At 40.2% G+C, this 15,436-nt stretch overlaps 3 protein-coding genes across 3 annotated transcripts; all 3 read left to right on the top strand.

The window, feature by feature from the left end:
• On the top strand, positions 700-4,951 carry LOC109724119 (phosphoinositide phospholipase C 2-like). Its single transcript, XM_020252810.1, has 9 exons — positions 700-1,163; positions 1,954-2,150; positions 2,652-2,787; positions 2,889-3,134; positions 3,225-3,481; positions 3,693-3,810; positions 3,951-4,103; positions 4,209-4,295; positions 4,494-4,951. The coding sequence occupies exons 1-9, from the start codon at positions 843-845 to the stop codon at positions 4,785-4,787; spliced, it is 1,809 nt and encodes a 602-aa protein (XP_020108399.1). The 5' UTR covers positions 700-842; the 3' UTR covers positions 4,788-4,951.
• On the top strand, positions 5,495-7,313 carry LOC109724120 (rhodanese-like domain-containing protein 10). The gene is made up of 2 exons (XM_020252811.1): positions 5,495-6,126; positions 6,930-7,313. Exons 1-2 carry the CDS (start codon positions 5,669-5,671, stop codon positions 7,138-7,140), a joined length of 669 nt encoding a protein of 222 aa, XP_020108400.1. The 5' UTR covers positions 5,495-5,668; the 3' UTR covers positions 7,141-7,313.
• LOC109723657 (putative serine/threonine-protein kinase-like protein CCR3) lies at positions 11,365-14,035 on the top strand. The gene is given in 2 exon segments (XM_020252087.1): positions 11,365-12,610; positions 12,612-14,035. Coding segments are annotated over 2 exon segments (2,199 nt in total). The 5' UTR covers positions 11,365-11,587; the 3' UTR covers positions 13,788-14,035.

Genomic DNA, 15,436 nt, shown 5'->3' with positions numbered 1-15,436 from the left:
AAGTTTTGTTCTTTAACCTGCATAACAAATTGTTTAGAAAATTTTGATAAAAAGTCGTTAGCTCAACATCTTTATTTACAATAACATTGTTGAACAAGAATTTATTGGATTCCGCTACCACATTTATTATGGTGTGAAGCTTAGATTCAACTTTTCTATTAGGAGAGATTTTTAGGTTGTTTTCTTTCCGACAAAAATATATAAAGTTTATTTAAATTATAAATTATTTTAATTAAGTTATTTAAATTCTTAAAATTTTAATTTTATTATTTAATTTTTTAATTTGTTTGATGTGAGTCAATCAATAGCACTTTTACTGATTTAACTACTATATTTCATAATATTTTTATAATTAATTTATAAATTTATTAAATAAATAATTAGTTTAAAATTTAAAATTAAAATATTATTGATCGATTTAATTGAACAAATGAAATGATCGATCTAATATAGTCCGTAATTGAGTAAAATTCTATGAGCTTTTTTTTTTTTTTTATTCGTTTCCCTCCAACTACTTATGCTTTGTCACAACATGGGGTTACGTGACAAGTTGCTATTCGGTGAAGTTCGCGCAGATGAAATCAATAAAGAAAAAAAGAAGAAGAAAAGCCACGTCAGCTTTATGCATCGAATTTGTAGGAAATCCTTTCGACACGTCATCGTCGATAATGTGGGACCCCTTCGTTTTTATTATCCCAAACCTCTCGATGAAACATCCCTCGCACAACTTTTTCTCCGATCAAAACCCTTCCCAAAAAATCCCCAAAAAATAGCCCAAAAAAAAAAGAAGAGAAAATCCGCATCGGAGGAGGTCGTAGAACAGAGGAGGAAAAGGGGGGGCGATGGGGAGCTACAAATACTGCATTTGCTTCACGAGGAAGTTCCGGTGGAGAGAGGCGGAGCCGCCGAGCGACGTGAGGGAGGCGTTCGCGGCGTACGCCGAGGGCGGCGCCGCCATGAGCGCCGCCCAGCTCCGGCGGTTCCTCGCCGAGGCCCACGGCGGCGCCGCCACCGACGCCGACGCCGAGCGGATCATGGAGCGGATCCGGCAACTCCGGCCCCGCCTCCACCTCGCCAAGATCGCGCGGCCGCTCGTTCTCACCGTCGAGGATTTCCACCACTTCCTCTTCTCCGACGAGCTGAACCCTCCCCTCAAATCTCAGGTTTCCGATTCTTAAGCTCTTCATCCTGCTCGATTCTTCCTCGCATTAAGATTACAGATGATCCTTATTTGGACATTGCATTGTAGTTGATTTGGTTATGTTTTATTTCTTTGTTTCGGTAACTAAGTAATGCGAAATGGAAATTTAGGGACCTTATTAAAGTTTTCGGCAATTTCCGTCAAATTTAATGCCTTTGATCGCTTCTTAGCAAGTAAATTATAACGCTTAATGGCTAATAGATAATTAAGCCATTAAATTCGACAAAATTTTTAACTTAACTAACTAAAGTAATTTAAATAAATAAATCAGAAGTTGAGGAGATGTCGTAAAGCTTTCAAAATTGCCTGTAGTTCTTTTTTTTAAAAAAAATTATTTCAACAGCTAGAAACTAACGCAAACAGGAACTTAGAACATACTTTGGCACGAAGGAGTATGCTAATTCAGTAACTGAAATTCTAGTCATTTAGAGCCTAAATCCAACTATCCTCATGATTACAACTAATCATTAGATCTGTCGTCTTCAAGGTTTTCTGTCACTTCGTTTCTCGCAAAAAGAAAAGAAAAGAAGAAGAAGATAGATTTCTTTCTCTTCAATAAACCAAATTAAATTCAATTCAATTAAGTTCAATTTGTATATGTGATTCGTGCGACAACACATCTTCATTTTTGTTTGTTTTCCTGTAGATTTATTTTTTGCATTATAGTACATTATAGCGCATTGCTTCATAGTGTGTTTTTTATGGGTTTGTTCTGTCTGTTGTGGCACATCATGGAAAATCTTTCACTGCAGGTTCATCATGATATGAGCGCGCCGTTGTCACACTATTACATATATACAGGTCATAACTCATACCTAACTGGGAATCAGCTTAGCAGTGATTGCAGTGATGTCCCAATTATTAAAGCGCTCCAAAGAGGTGTTAGAGTAATTGAACTGGATTTGTGGCCTAATTCTGCAAAAGACGATGTAGACATTCTCCACGGAAGGTATCATGTCGTAGTGTTCAATTCCAATTATAATTTCATGAGCCAATCCTACATTGTCCTGTGGAGTTAATTGTTGTTCGCAAGTTACATAATGAGCACACCCATCTTATGGTCTCGTGAAATGTTACTCATCCTCTAACCAGAGTGAGCAAAATGCCAGATTTCCAGGTTACATTGTGTCGTCGACATTTTCATTTTCTGGATCTATGAATCATTTAGAAGTTGAGAAGCTAGACAGACAGTTAATGTTGGATATATGATTCATTTTTTAAAATAACAAATAATGGTAACAACCCATACTTTCTTCCTTCCGCTACAAGAGAAATGGAGAATATTCAGTTTGGCTGATTCACTTAGTGCCATACTTGCTAATTTTCTTTATTCACTTGTTTGACAATTGAAGTAGAATGCGAGATCATTATTTAGCTGCAGATTTTTTTTTTTAGTGTTTTTTTATTGTTTATCTATTTTAATTTGTTTCTCCATGTTGAAACTTTGTAGGACATTGACATCTCCAGTCCCACTTAGAAAATGTTTAAATTCGATTAAAGAATATGCCTTTTGTGCTTCTCCCTATCCTGTTATTATAACTCTGGAAGACCACCTTACTCGTGATCTTCAGGCTCAAGTTGCCAAGGTAATTTTATCTTTTTATTGAAAAAAAATAATTTTGTAGATTTTACCAATCACTTCTGTCAAATTCGTCTTTTATCAGTAACTGTTGCAATTCTTATTTAGATGGTCATAGAAATCTTTGGCGACATGCTATACTACCCTGACTCAGAATTTCTTCAAGAGTTCCCTTCACCAGCAGCCCTAATGAACCACGTCATCTTGTCAACAAAACCACCAAAGGAGTATCTCGCAGCTAAGACTTCTAAGGAGAAGAATATTGAAGTTCACAATGGAAAGGAATCAAAAGAGGAAGCTGCATGGGGAAAGGAAGTCCCAGATCTTCAGGCTGAAATTGAATCTCATAGTAAGGTTGTATATTGCTTCGAGCGGACTTGATCTTTCCCTCAATTATTTTCCAATTATTGAGTTCTTACAAGTAGGTTGCTATTGATTGATTAGTCTAAACGTAGAGATGAGGTCGACGACGACGATGATGATGAAGATGAGGATGAGGATGAGGATGAGGATGAGGATGCGCAGAAAATGCAACAAAAGCAACCACCAGAATACAAACATCTAATCACTATCAGGGCTGGTAAACCAAAGGGTGGCTTGAGTGAAGCACTAAAAGTTGATCCCGATAAAGTTAGGCGCCTCAGTTTGAGTGAGCAACAACTTGCCAAAGCAGCAGCGGCACATAGTGCTGACCTCATACGGTACTAATGCTTCTCTAGTGTTGGCATTTATTGTTTTGTTGATTGTGGAACCTTGAACGAATCTAGACCAGCTATTTGCTAGATTGTCGGTATCATCTTTATCTGCGGTATTCAGGATTAATTGATTGAGAATGCTGAACATGTCTTTCCTGTTCCACCTTCAAAAATTTTCTGATAGTTTTTAATATATCAACGTTTTTGTTTTAAATAGGTTCACTCAGAAAAATCTACTGAGAATTTACCCGAAGGGAACACGCGTCACTTCCTCTAATTATAATCCATTTATCGGCTGGGTGCATGGGGCTCAGATGGTTGCCTTCAACATGCAGGTTAGCTTCTTCATTTAAGATACCAATTGAACTGCGACCTTAGATTTCTTCCTTCTAACTTAATTTCAATCTGATCTGAGGAACTTGTACTTATACCTATTCCTTAAAGTGCACTTAGAATTTGCTTTAATATCTTCTAGGGGTATGGAAGATCCCTTTGGTTAATGCAAGGATTTTTTAAAGCCAACGGGGGCTGTGGTTATATGAAGAAACCTGATTTCTTGTTGAAAACTGGCCCCAACAATGAGGTTTTTGATCCCAAAGAAGCTTTAGCTGTGAAGCAAACCTTGAAGGTGTGGATTACTCAAGTGGAACTAATTTTTCATTTATCTCCTTTTACTTCCTTTATTTAACTTGATAGACCTCAGATTTGGTTTAATCAAAATCATCTCTTCTAGGTCAAAGTATATATGGGCGATGGTTGGCGTATGGACTTCAAGCAGACGCATTTTGATGCTTATTCCCCTCCCGACTTTTATGTTAAGGTGTAAACCTTATCTGCTGTTCTATTCGGAATCTCTGTCATTGCATTTTCTCTGTTACCACTCACACACATTTTCGATTATTCGTTATTTATCTGGTTAATTTAGGTTTACTATATATTTTTTTCAACTAATGCGTGCAATTAGACAATTTTTTTATTCTACGTGGCCAAATTAGTGACCAAATGATTGATCTAACAGGTAGGGATTGCCGGAGTTCCAGCTGATTCCATGATGAAGAAGACAAAGCCAATCGAGGATAACTGGACACCGGTTTGGAACGAGGAGTTCACTTTCCCCTTACGTGTTCCTGAGATAGCTCTGCTTCGAATCGAAGTACACGAATACGATATGTCCGAGAAGGACGACTTTGGCGGGCAGTCCTGCTTGCCCGTATCCGAGTTAAGGTCCGGAATCTGCGCCGTGCCGTTGTTCGACCGTGAAGGAATAAGGTTCAAATCTGTGAAGCTGCTCATGAGGTTCGAGTTCGTTTGATCTGTTTTGGCGCAGTTTGTTATCTCAAACGGGTGTTTTATTGTGTTGCTTGATAATAGTATGCATGTGTGAATTGGTGATTGTATAATAAACGGACGTAAGAGTTTTGTTACATGTTGCACATAATAATAATAATAATTAAAAATGCAGAGGCTTTTCAGTAACCGGTGCACCATCTTGGGAATTTACGTTCGATTCTTTTGCGTAATAGAATTAGAAACTCTAATCTAATTTAAAGGTTCCGCCTTTTAGTTAACCTCAAAATCACATTCTGAAATATCAGACTCCGCTAATTATTAACTATTTTATGTAAGTGGCTGCTGGTTCTGAAATAAAAAATAAGAAAAACTTTAAATATCACTCGTGTGGTTTTGCATTTTTTTATTTTAGTATTCTCTGGTTTAAAATATGTTATTTTCGTATTCTACGGTTTGCTTTTCTCTTTCTGATATTCCTTCATTATTTATTTTTGGTCAAATTAGTAATAAAGTAAAAATCACATGGTATTAACGTAAAATTTTTTAAAACTATAGAATACTAAGATGAATATTTGATAAGCTATAGATGAGACGTCTAAAATTTTTTATATATAATTTAATGAATAGTTAATGAAGGTGCTGACGGAAAAAAAAAAAAAAAATGGTATTAAAGTGATACACTTTAAACTATATGATACTAAAGTGAGAAAGCGCGAAACCACGTGATGGTTTTTGAAGGTTACCCTAAAAAATATACAGCGGAAAAAACTTTTTTAAAAAAATACAAGGTCTATAAAGGGGCCTGCTTTCAAAATGTAAATAGATAAGTTCCGTTGGACGTACAAGTAAAAGAGATAGTGGATAAGAGAGAAAAGCAGGGGATAATAAACGAAACCCCCGGCAATGGCGATGGCGATGCCGATGCCGATGCCGATGCAGCTCTGGTCCTCGTCGTCCTCCTCCGCGTGCTGCGCCGGCCTCAAACCCTTCGTATTGGGGGCCCAACAAGAGCGACCGGGCGGGGCAGGAGAGCTGATCCGGTCGGGGTCGGTGCGGGCCATCAGGCCGAGCGAGGCGGCGGGGATGCTGCGGGGGGAGGGGGGGTTCCGGCTGCTGGACGTGCGGCCGGCGTGGGAGCGGGAGAAGGCCCGGGTGGGCGGGTCCCTGCACGTGCCCCTCTTCGTGGCCGACCCCGACAACGGGCCCCTGACGCTCCTCAAGCGGTGGGTCCACTTCGGCTACGTCGGCCTCTGGACGGGCCAGCTCCTCACCACCGTCAACCACCGCTTCGTCGCCGACGTCGAGGCGCAAGTCCCCGACAAGGCCACCAAGTTGCTCGTCGCGTGCGGCGAAGGCCTCAGGTACAATTAATTACAACTTTCACACCTCTACAACACCCAAAATTCATAATAATTATCTTTTTTTTTTCAATAAAAAGAAAATATAGTGCTAAATAGCTACTCCTTCGGAGGGAGAGGGCGTTTTTGTTTCACCCAAAATGATTAGGGATAATGTGGTTTGCGATTGTAAATATTTATTTTCGTTTTATCTAGTTAATTTTGAAATAGCGTTAGACCGGGGTCAATTTCAGAACAAAAAATCTAAAAAATAACATATTAATCCATATCTCACATCTTTAGTTTTGATGTTATTTATTTTTTACCAAATAAATAGCAAAATTTTTTTAAAAAAAATTCAATTCTACATACTACAACTATAGATATAAACAGCACGTAGTAGAAAATTAATTTTTTATCTGAATTCTAATTTATTCGAAGTCAAATTTAACCTGAATTATTATCAAAGGTGAAACAAATGGGCTTTAAAGGTAAACACTCTCGTTTCATTTTGCATTGTTGGGGCATGCGAGTCGAGGAACAGTTTAACATAATTTAAGTAAATAATGTTTGACATAAAAAAAAATTATTTCTAAAAAATTTAAATATTGTGGGTATATTCTTTAATATAGAACTATTCAGATGTTCTATCCACTCCTTTTAAAAAGATTTTGAAATACAAATAGACAATTTGTGAGCCGCGTATATTTATATTTGTAAATATATCAATTCTGGAACCAAAAAGATAACATGGAATGCTTTATTAAAGTCCGAACTAATTTGGGTTAGACTCAGGCTCGAGTTAATAATATAGGACTTGGGTTCAGGTCGCTGATGGCGGTGCGGTTGCTGCACGAGGGAGGGTACGAGAACTTGGGGTGGTTGGCCGGGGGATTCAACCGGTGCGTCGACGGCGATTTCCCGGACGTCGAAGGGAGCTCGAAGCTTCAATATGCCACCATAGGCGGCGTGTCGTATATTTTCCTCCAACTTCTTCTCCTACTGCGGGTGATCGGAAAAGAATCAAAAGAAAGGTGACAGACGAAGAATGATCATCAACGGCTTACCGGTTGTTTTTGTCTAAAATGATGTTAGTGATATAATTGTTTTGATTGTACATTGATCACATTTAATGAATCTTGTCAGACCTAATTAATCGTTATTGAATCATTGGATTAACAGTAGAATTACCGAAGGTACAATATTTGTCATATAATAATAATTTGTCCCGCATATTTAATATTTTGTTTTTTCTAATTATGGTACGTGCTAATGGAGTGAAAGTGATGTAAACAGTGATAATCACAAAATGATTTGAGAGAGAGAGAGAGAGAGAGGTTCTGGTACTAATGAAGTGAAAGTGATGTAAACCAAGGTGATCCCAAAATGATTTGAGAGAGAGAGAGAGAGAGAGAGAGAGAGAGAGAGAGAGTTCATATTGAGACCGTGAATCTTTATTAAGAAATTTTTAGGAGGATATAACACCAACAAATTTGCTGTAGAATTGAAACAGTAGCTTTGGCTCAGTAAATAGCGCACTCATAAGTTATTCCGTTTATACTTTATTCTTACTGTATATCTTATTTTAGGTCAAGTTTTTAGCTAATAATTTACATAAATTATTAGGATGGTAATCGACTAAAACTAACTAAATATATTATCCTATAGTAAAGAGTGCTAATCAAATACTTTATGTTCTCTTGTAATTTTTTCTTATCAAAACTAGTTCAGATAATTGGGACTACTCTCCAAACAAAGAGGCCTAACTAAATTACAAGAGAACAATCTACGCACAATCTATACATCAAATTATATAAGAAAAGAAGACATTCCAATCACAATTTGCTACCTAGTATGAAAATCATTAGAATTTGCTATCATTATTGTTCTTAAAAATCTAATATTTTTCGAAGATTTAAGATATTTTTGTTCCCCTTTACAAGGTGTTTATTAGAAAGTCCACATCGCAACTTGTGCGTGGCAGAAGAGAGTAATAAGTTATGTTCAAATCCATGGTGTCTTGTCTCTTAAAAGCAGGTAAGAGTTCTGAAAGTTACACTTCACTACAGTTTTCCACTCTACTGTCTGAACCTGGTCCTGGTGCACCACATCGGCGTTGGACCAGCCAAGTCGTTCTCCCACCAGTAAATTACCTCCCAATGTTTTTTTTTTTTATCTAATATATGGTGAGAATTGAAAATTATTGATCAATGAAGAGCAATAAGAAGCTGGTCAACAGCTTGCGTAGAATAATTATTTTTCTCTAGAATTGTATGTCACTAAAGAACAATATTTTAATATATTACATTTAATATTTTTTTTTTATATTTAAACTTCTTAAGAACTTATCACTCCTAATCATGAACTTGACTCCTAATCATGAACTTGAATCAAATACGAGCAGATTAAATAAAAGAAAAGCTACCAGCTCAGAATCTTTTGTTTTGATACTTTATAAACCAATTAATTATTTTGAAACTTACGTAATTAAAAAATAATATTATATATATATAGAGAGAGAGAGAGACCGACTGAGATACTATTGTTAGCATCAAGAATTTGGTGCTATCGAGTTTTCTACCGTTAGATTTAGTCTTTTGATTATTTTTACTTCTTTAGATTATACTATTCAACCAACCACTTACTCAATTCTAGGGGATTCACATCATTCTGATCACACAGTTTTCAATCCAATGTGCTATCGAGTTTTCTACTGTTAGATTTAATCCTTTGATTTTTTTTACCTGTTTAGATTATACTATTTAACCAACACTCACTTAATTCTAGGGGGTTCATATCATTCTAACCACATATTTTTCAATCCAATGGTTAAAAAATTAATAGTACCAATAACTTAGTGGTATTGATAGTATTTCAGCCTAGTTCTATATATATATATATATATATATATATATATATATATAAAACTAAAGGCTTACATGAAAGATGGATACCAGGTGAATTGAGGGAGTAATTTCTCAGTTGCTTGTATCATCTTTCTCCGGTATTAGGGGGACATGGCACCTCTCATGTGATCAATGCCTCATCTTTATCACACACACACACACACATATGTACACACCTCCTTTTCTTATTCTTCTTTGTTTTTGTTTCCACACAGTATTTAAAGCACCAATACCACCACCGTACGTGGTGGACCCAGACCGAATTGAGGAGCCCGTGTCGTGTGCGTTCAAATTAACTACAGGAATGTCGGGTTCTCTCCGCGTTCTCCAGCATGCCTCATAAATTCCTTGACCTGATAACTACGTTCATTTGCTAACTAAATGCAGTTGTAAAACTCTTCAATTCTTTACGTACAATTAATTAAATTTACGATTTGTTCCAATGCATGAATATTTTGTTTGCACTGGGCTAGAAATCGAATGCGGAGGGAGGCTGTCCGGAACAGTTTGTCACCTCCAAGCAATTTTTTTAAAATAAAATAAATCAGTTCATAAAAAAAAAAAAATAGAAGCAAATTTATGAACAACCATTACAAAATAAAATTTCTATACCTTACATATAGTTATTCCTCAATAATTTATTCTGACATCTGGACAAGTCCTTCAAATACTAAATTTTAAAAATATTCTCGCGCCATTTTCTTAATTTATTAAACCTCTCGGCACGAAGGAGAAATTATGGTAGCATACTACGTGAACAAACGATCATGCTATTAATGAATTCGTCCAAAATAATAATAATAATAATAATAATAATAATAATAATAATAATAATAATAGCAGCAACAACAACAACCATAACAAGGATGATACAGTTCCAGTAATGCACGTGAGATTCACCAAACCAAGCCGTGAAGAAAATAATTAATATATATATATTCTCAAATTTAAAGAGGAGCGGCATCACCGTTCATTTAATTAACTCTCCCCTCGGTACCAAAGTTGTACCCAAATTAACTACAAACATATATACAATTTTTCGCCGTACGTACAAAACCAAACCAATTTATTCAACTGTCCTTAACTAAATAATAATCAAAATTTATTTTAAATTCACAGAGATATTCATACACACCTTATTCTCACGGGGGATGACGATATCCTATCTAGAAACCCTAGATAGGAAGAAGCTTAATTTGACCGGATGTAGTCGACTATTGACCGAGCCCGGAATTAGAATTTGGATCTACATTGGAGTGGACGAGTCTGAGTCCACGTGGGAAAATTTGTACAGTAGTTAACATGAAAAATACTATGCTATGAACTTTGCAAAACCTGCGTAGTTTCCACGTAATGTGATTTTCGACCAATGAGAGGGGGTTTTTTGCAAAATTTTTCATGCGACTTTTAGGCTTCGTAAATTAATTTGTGATGGCGTGGCGCGACTAAGTCTCTGGTCGTTGGCAGCCGTAGTTGGTCAGCTGTGACCTGAGATCACTTCGTTGTCACTTTTTTTTTTTTTTTTTTTTTTTTTCAAACGCTTTTTTTCTTCTCCACGTTTGATCTCCTAAATTTTATCTGCGGATACTTATTAATTAAATAAAAATTTTTAGTTATAATTATGGAGTGATTGTGTTACGTGCCGTTAAAAAAATATAATAAAAAAATATTCTGTATATTTTTGTTCGTAATTTTATGTTTTACATCAATTATGCTATATATTTTACGATTCAAAAGAAAGACAAAAAAAAAAAAATTTTATGTGCTTTCTCACAACTTTATTTTGCATTTCAGCAGTAGGTAAGATTCAATAACAAATGAGCTCCAAGTATTTATCAAAAAAAATAACCAGTAAAAATTTTGAACATGGTTTTTTTTAATTATTAAATTCAATAATTATGTACAAATAAATTTGTACTAAATGAACAATCTTATTCGAGAGATAATCAAGTTCTCTAGACACTGTTAATATGCAACTGTTAATACAATGGGAAAGTTGTGTTAGCTCTTTATTTGAACTTATTAGTAATGCTCTATAAATGGCCACAAGAATTGGAATATATATATATATATATATATATATATATTATTTACCGTTTGGACATGGGACCGTAACTTTGGATTTGATGTGGCAATTTAAGCGAGGTCAAAGAAAATTTATTGACCTTTCTATAACCCGTTCAAAAACCACGTAAAAATGGACGGTTTGGATGGGGTTTTGGTGCACCGAAACATGTCTCGAAAATGGAAAGCGGGCTCCTGCTATTAATCAGTGCCATGTAGCTATCTCCGCCGTTGATCAGGCTAATGAACGGTGATCGAAGCACTTGCCTTTAAGCGAGCCACAGCAACGAGTAACGTTAACCCAGTGTCGTTCGTTTCCGGACACAGTTTGACGAATTTTCCAAACGAGGTACGACGCGGCGTTCGCGTTTCTCTCTTCTACACCCCTTTTTATTATTTCTTTTCTCGCTGATTCTATTCGCGCTCCCTCTCTCTCTCTTTCCTCGAACTCGTTCTCTGATGATGAGGCAACGCTCTCGTTCCCACCACTCTCCTCGCTCAATCCCCACCGTCCGATGAGGATCAGGTTCTCCAACGCAGCGACTGTAGCCGCCGAGTCCATCCTCGTCGTCGTCGTCGTCGTCGTCCTCGCGCCCTCCCCCTCCCATGCCCTCGGCTCCGCCTCCACCCTCGCCATCGCCTACGGCTCCGCCACGGTTTGCGGGGCGGAGCCGCTGTCGCCCAACTTGTCCTTCGACTCAGTCTCCGGCGGCCGCGACTTCCTCTGCGGGCTGAGGTCCGGCGGCGCCGCCTTCTTCTGCTGGAACGGCGTCGGCGGTGGCGGCGCGGGGCCGCCGCGGCCGAAGCGGGTCTACAACGGCCCCGACGCCCTCGCTGGCCTCGCCGTGGGCGTGGACCAGATCGCGGCCGTGGATCGCAACGCCTCGCGCATCGAATGGTGGAGGGGCGGCGCCCAGTTCCCCCGCTCCGTCCCGGGCTCGTACCGCTCCCTCACCTCCGGGGACGGCTTCTCCTGCGCGATCGCGGGCAACGGCACAGTGGGCTGCTGGGGACCGCGCGGCGGCGCCATCCAAGCCCTCTTCTCCAACCTCTCCATGGCGAGCATCGTCGCGGGGGACTCCCACGTGTGCGGCGTGGACGCCGCGGGGTTCCTCCTCTGCAGGGGGAGCAACGCCTCGGGCCAATCCGACCCGCCCCGGGGATCCGCGTTCGAGTTCTCGGGGCTCGCGCTCGGCTCCAACCACACCTGCGCGCTTCGGCGCCCCAACAACACCGTCCTCTGCTGGGGCGGCTTCGGCGGCGGCCCCGCCGCGAACAACCACACCCCGGCGAACGCCACCGAGTTCGCGCTCGTCGTCGCGGGGGGCAACCTCACCTGCGGCGTCACCACGTCCAACTTTTCAGTCGTGTGCTGGCGATCCGATTGGCGCAATTCGTCGGTCACCACTCTCCCTTTGCCTACGATTCTTCCGGGTATTTGTGCGGCGCAACAGAGCGATTGCAATTGCGGGATTTATCCCGACTCCGGCCCCCTCTGTTCGGGCTCTGGGGTTGTATGCAATCAGTGCGGCAGCGGTCCAGCCGACGATTGCGGCCGCGAGCCGGAGCGGTGGCGGCGCCAATGCAGCTGAATCAGCCGGCGCAGGGGCAGGGGCAGGCGTGGCGAGCCCGTTCACGTCGCCGTCGGGGTCGAAGTCCCGCATATTCAGGCGGCAGGGCTCCCGAGTGATGCGGCGGCAGCGGAGCGGGCCGTCGTCGTTCAAGGACCACCGGGCCGAGGAATTCACCTTCCCGGAGCTGGCGGCCGCGACCAAGAACTTCTCGATGGAGACGAAGATCGGCGCGGGGAGCTTCGGGACGGTGTACAAGGGGAAGCTCCCCGACGGGCGGGAGGTGGCGATCAAGCGGAGCGAGTCGGGCCCGCGGAGCAAGAAGTTCCAGGAGAAGGAGAGCGCGTTCCAATCCGAGCTCGCCTTCCTCTCGCGGCTCCACCACAAACACCTGGTGGGGCTGCTCGGCTACTGCGAGGAGAAGGAGGAGCGCCTCCTCGTCTACGAGTTCATGAAGAACGGCGCGCTCTACGACCACCTGCATTCCAAGGACGCGAGCGCCGCATTGGCGAATTCCGTGGTGCGGAGCTCGTGGAAGGTGAGGATCAAGGTGCTGCTCGACGCCTCCCGGGGCATCGAGTACCTGCACAACTACGCGGTGCCGCCGATCATCCACCGGGACATCAAATCCTCCAACATATTGCTCGACTCCAATTGGGTCGCGAGGGTCTCCGATTTCGGCCTCTCGCTGATGGGCCCCGACTCGGAGGGCGGCCACCTCTCCATGAAAGCCGCGGGGACGGTCGGCTACATGGACCCGGAGTACTACGGCCTGCAGCACCTCACGGTGAAGAGCGACGTTTACGGCTTCGGAGTGGTCATGCTCGAGGTGCTGACCGGCAGGCGGGCGATATTCAAAGACGAAGGCGGGAACCCGGTGAGCGTGGTGGACTTCGCGGTGCCGAGCATTGTGGCCGGCAATGTGAGGAGCCTGCTCGACGAAAGGCCCGGCCCGCTGGGGCCGCACGAGGCCGAGGCCGTCGAGCTCGTCGCATACACGGCGGTGCACTGCGTCAGCCTCGAAGGCCGGGAGCGGCCCGCCATGACCGACGTCGTCGCCAACCTCGAGACCGCGGTGGCGCTGTTGGAGAACAGCCATGGGAGTATCTCCAGTGCCAGTATCTCCCTCGCTTCTGTCGATTGAAATTCAAATTGAGAAATTTAAATTCAAATTCAAATTCGGAAATCAAATCAAATTTTTTTTGTTCTGAGGAAAAGATAGGATTGAACTTTTGTTGAACTTTTGTTTTTTTTTTCGGCTTTGGGTTCGTTTTTTTTCCCTTTGTGCCCCTTTTGAACACATTGACGGGTTCGTTGTTGACGCCTTGTAAATGGATTTTTCTAACATGAAGTTTATTAGAATTCTCTCTTAATCCATCATTATTAATTTAACATAATCACGTGTCCTAAATTTTGACTTAATTTAAATATTATGGCCCACGGAGACATTTATTTTGAAGAACAGTATTATTCATTATATATACGTCTATAAATTAGATGTAAAATTTTAAATTACAGATTTATTCATCCGTCTTATCATTTTTTTAATGTTTAACATAAAAAATTTTAACTAGCTAAACAATAGAGCGTAAAATGTACACTTCATAATAAAGTGTTCCAATAGCTTCTTCTTTTCTTTTTTTTTTTTTCTCTCTCGATAAAAAACCGTTTGAAACAAGATTAATTATTCATGTGATTAGGAAAATGATGGTGAGGAATGATATGGAAAAAGTTCACTTCTTAGACCACCTTTTTTGAATACTTGTCAAGTAAAAGTTTGGTTTAGACTATGGGTCGCTTTCGTTCTAGTTGGTCTTGGTTATAAATTGGAACTAAATAATTTTATAGTTTGCGACGAATTAGCATACATAGCCAACCAAAATTGGCCAAAGTTTATTATTTTGTCTAATAATAAGATCTTCGTATTCAAGTTAAATTGGTTTTTAGTAATGATTTTGTTCATGTGTTGTGCCAAAATGTGTTAATTATACTCGTAAAGTGTGGGGGGGGTTTTTTTTTTTTGGTTTTTTTTGTGGCTGGATTTGATTTTTGAAGTTGATGAGATCTTTTGTTAGTAAAGATAAGTGCAAACAATAGTAGGTGACCAGTCCCTCTAGATTTGGGATTTTGCACATCAAATAGTGCCCAATTCAATCATTTATTTAGGACTATGTATAGACTCTATAGAAGAACTTATTCAACATTGCCACGTGTTCTTCTAAGGGCCGTTGGTTAGTTTATTGTTAAGAGCCAAAAAAACCAAACAAAGTCTAAAATGAAGAAAAAATTATAGCCTAAAATGAGCAAAGCATAATGATTAATCTTAATTTTAGACATGTGAAATCCAATGTCCATAACACCCTCAATAATTGAACCATCAAGCATAATTAATTCTCTCTTATGTTGAGGATTTTCCAACACTTTTATGCGAAACAACATGAAAGTATATAAAAATACGCCTATCAATTTTTCATCGTATTTTTTTACTGTGCGCAACGTAATCTGACTGCTTTTGCCTTGTTTTTCTGTCCTTCTGTCTCTGTACGAAATGATGAAATTACTTTACTTAGCTTAATTGAAACTTATTTTCGCATGCACACATTTATGTTCCAAGAGTAGCGACTTGATTGTGAGACTTATTCTCGGGGTACAAGTGTAAAAACTAACTGGGTTCAAACTAAAAACTTTTGTTTCAAACCACTTTTTGAAAGAAACAAAAAAAATCTTACGAAAAAGGTAATGGAAATTGAAACATGTGTAGCTTTTCACCTGTTCATACGGTGTGAACCAAAT

Source organism: Ananas comosus, linkage group 18 (assembly GCF_001540865.1).
Source record: "Ananas comosus cultivar F153 linkage group 18, ASM154086v1, whole genome shotgun sequence".
In the NCBI taxonomy this organism is placed as follows: Eukaryota; Viridiplantae; Streptophyta; class Magnoliopsida; order Poales; family Bromeliaceae; genus Ananas; species Ananas comosus.
This window is presented reverse-complemented; position numbering and strand designations above follow the sequence as displayed.

Bases quoted from the DNA above. Each gene is read 5' to 3' on its own strand.
- LOC109724120 (XM_020252811.1), top strand. From the start codon at position 5,669: ATGGCGATGGCGATGCCGATGCCGATGCCGATGCAGCTCTGGTCCTCG. The intron at 6,127-6,929 runs GTACAATTAATT...ACTTGGGTTCAG, and splicing joins GCGTGCGGCGAAGGCCTCAG to GTCGCTGATGGCGGTGCGGT.
- LOC109724119 (XM_020252810.1), top strand. From the start codon at position 843: ATGGGGAGCTACAAATACTGCATTTGCTTCACGAGGAAGTTCCGGTGG. The intron at 3,135-3,224 runs GTTGTATATTGC...TTGATTGATTAG, and splicing joins AAATTGAATCTCATAGTAAG to TCTAAACGTAGAGATGAGGT. The intron at 3,811-3,950 runs GTTAGCTTCTTC...AATATCTTCTAG, and splicing joins TGGTTGCCTTCAACATGCAG to GGGTATGGAAGATCCCTTTG.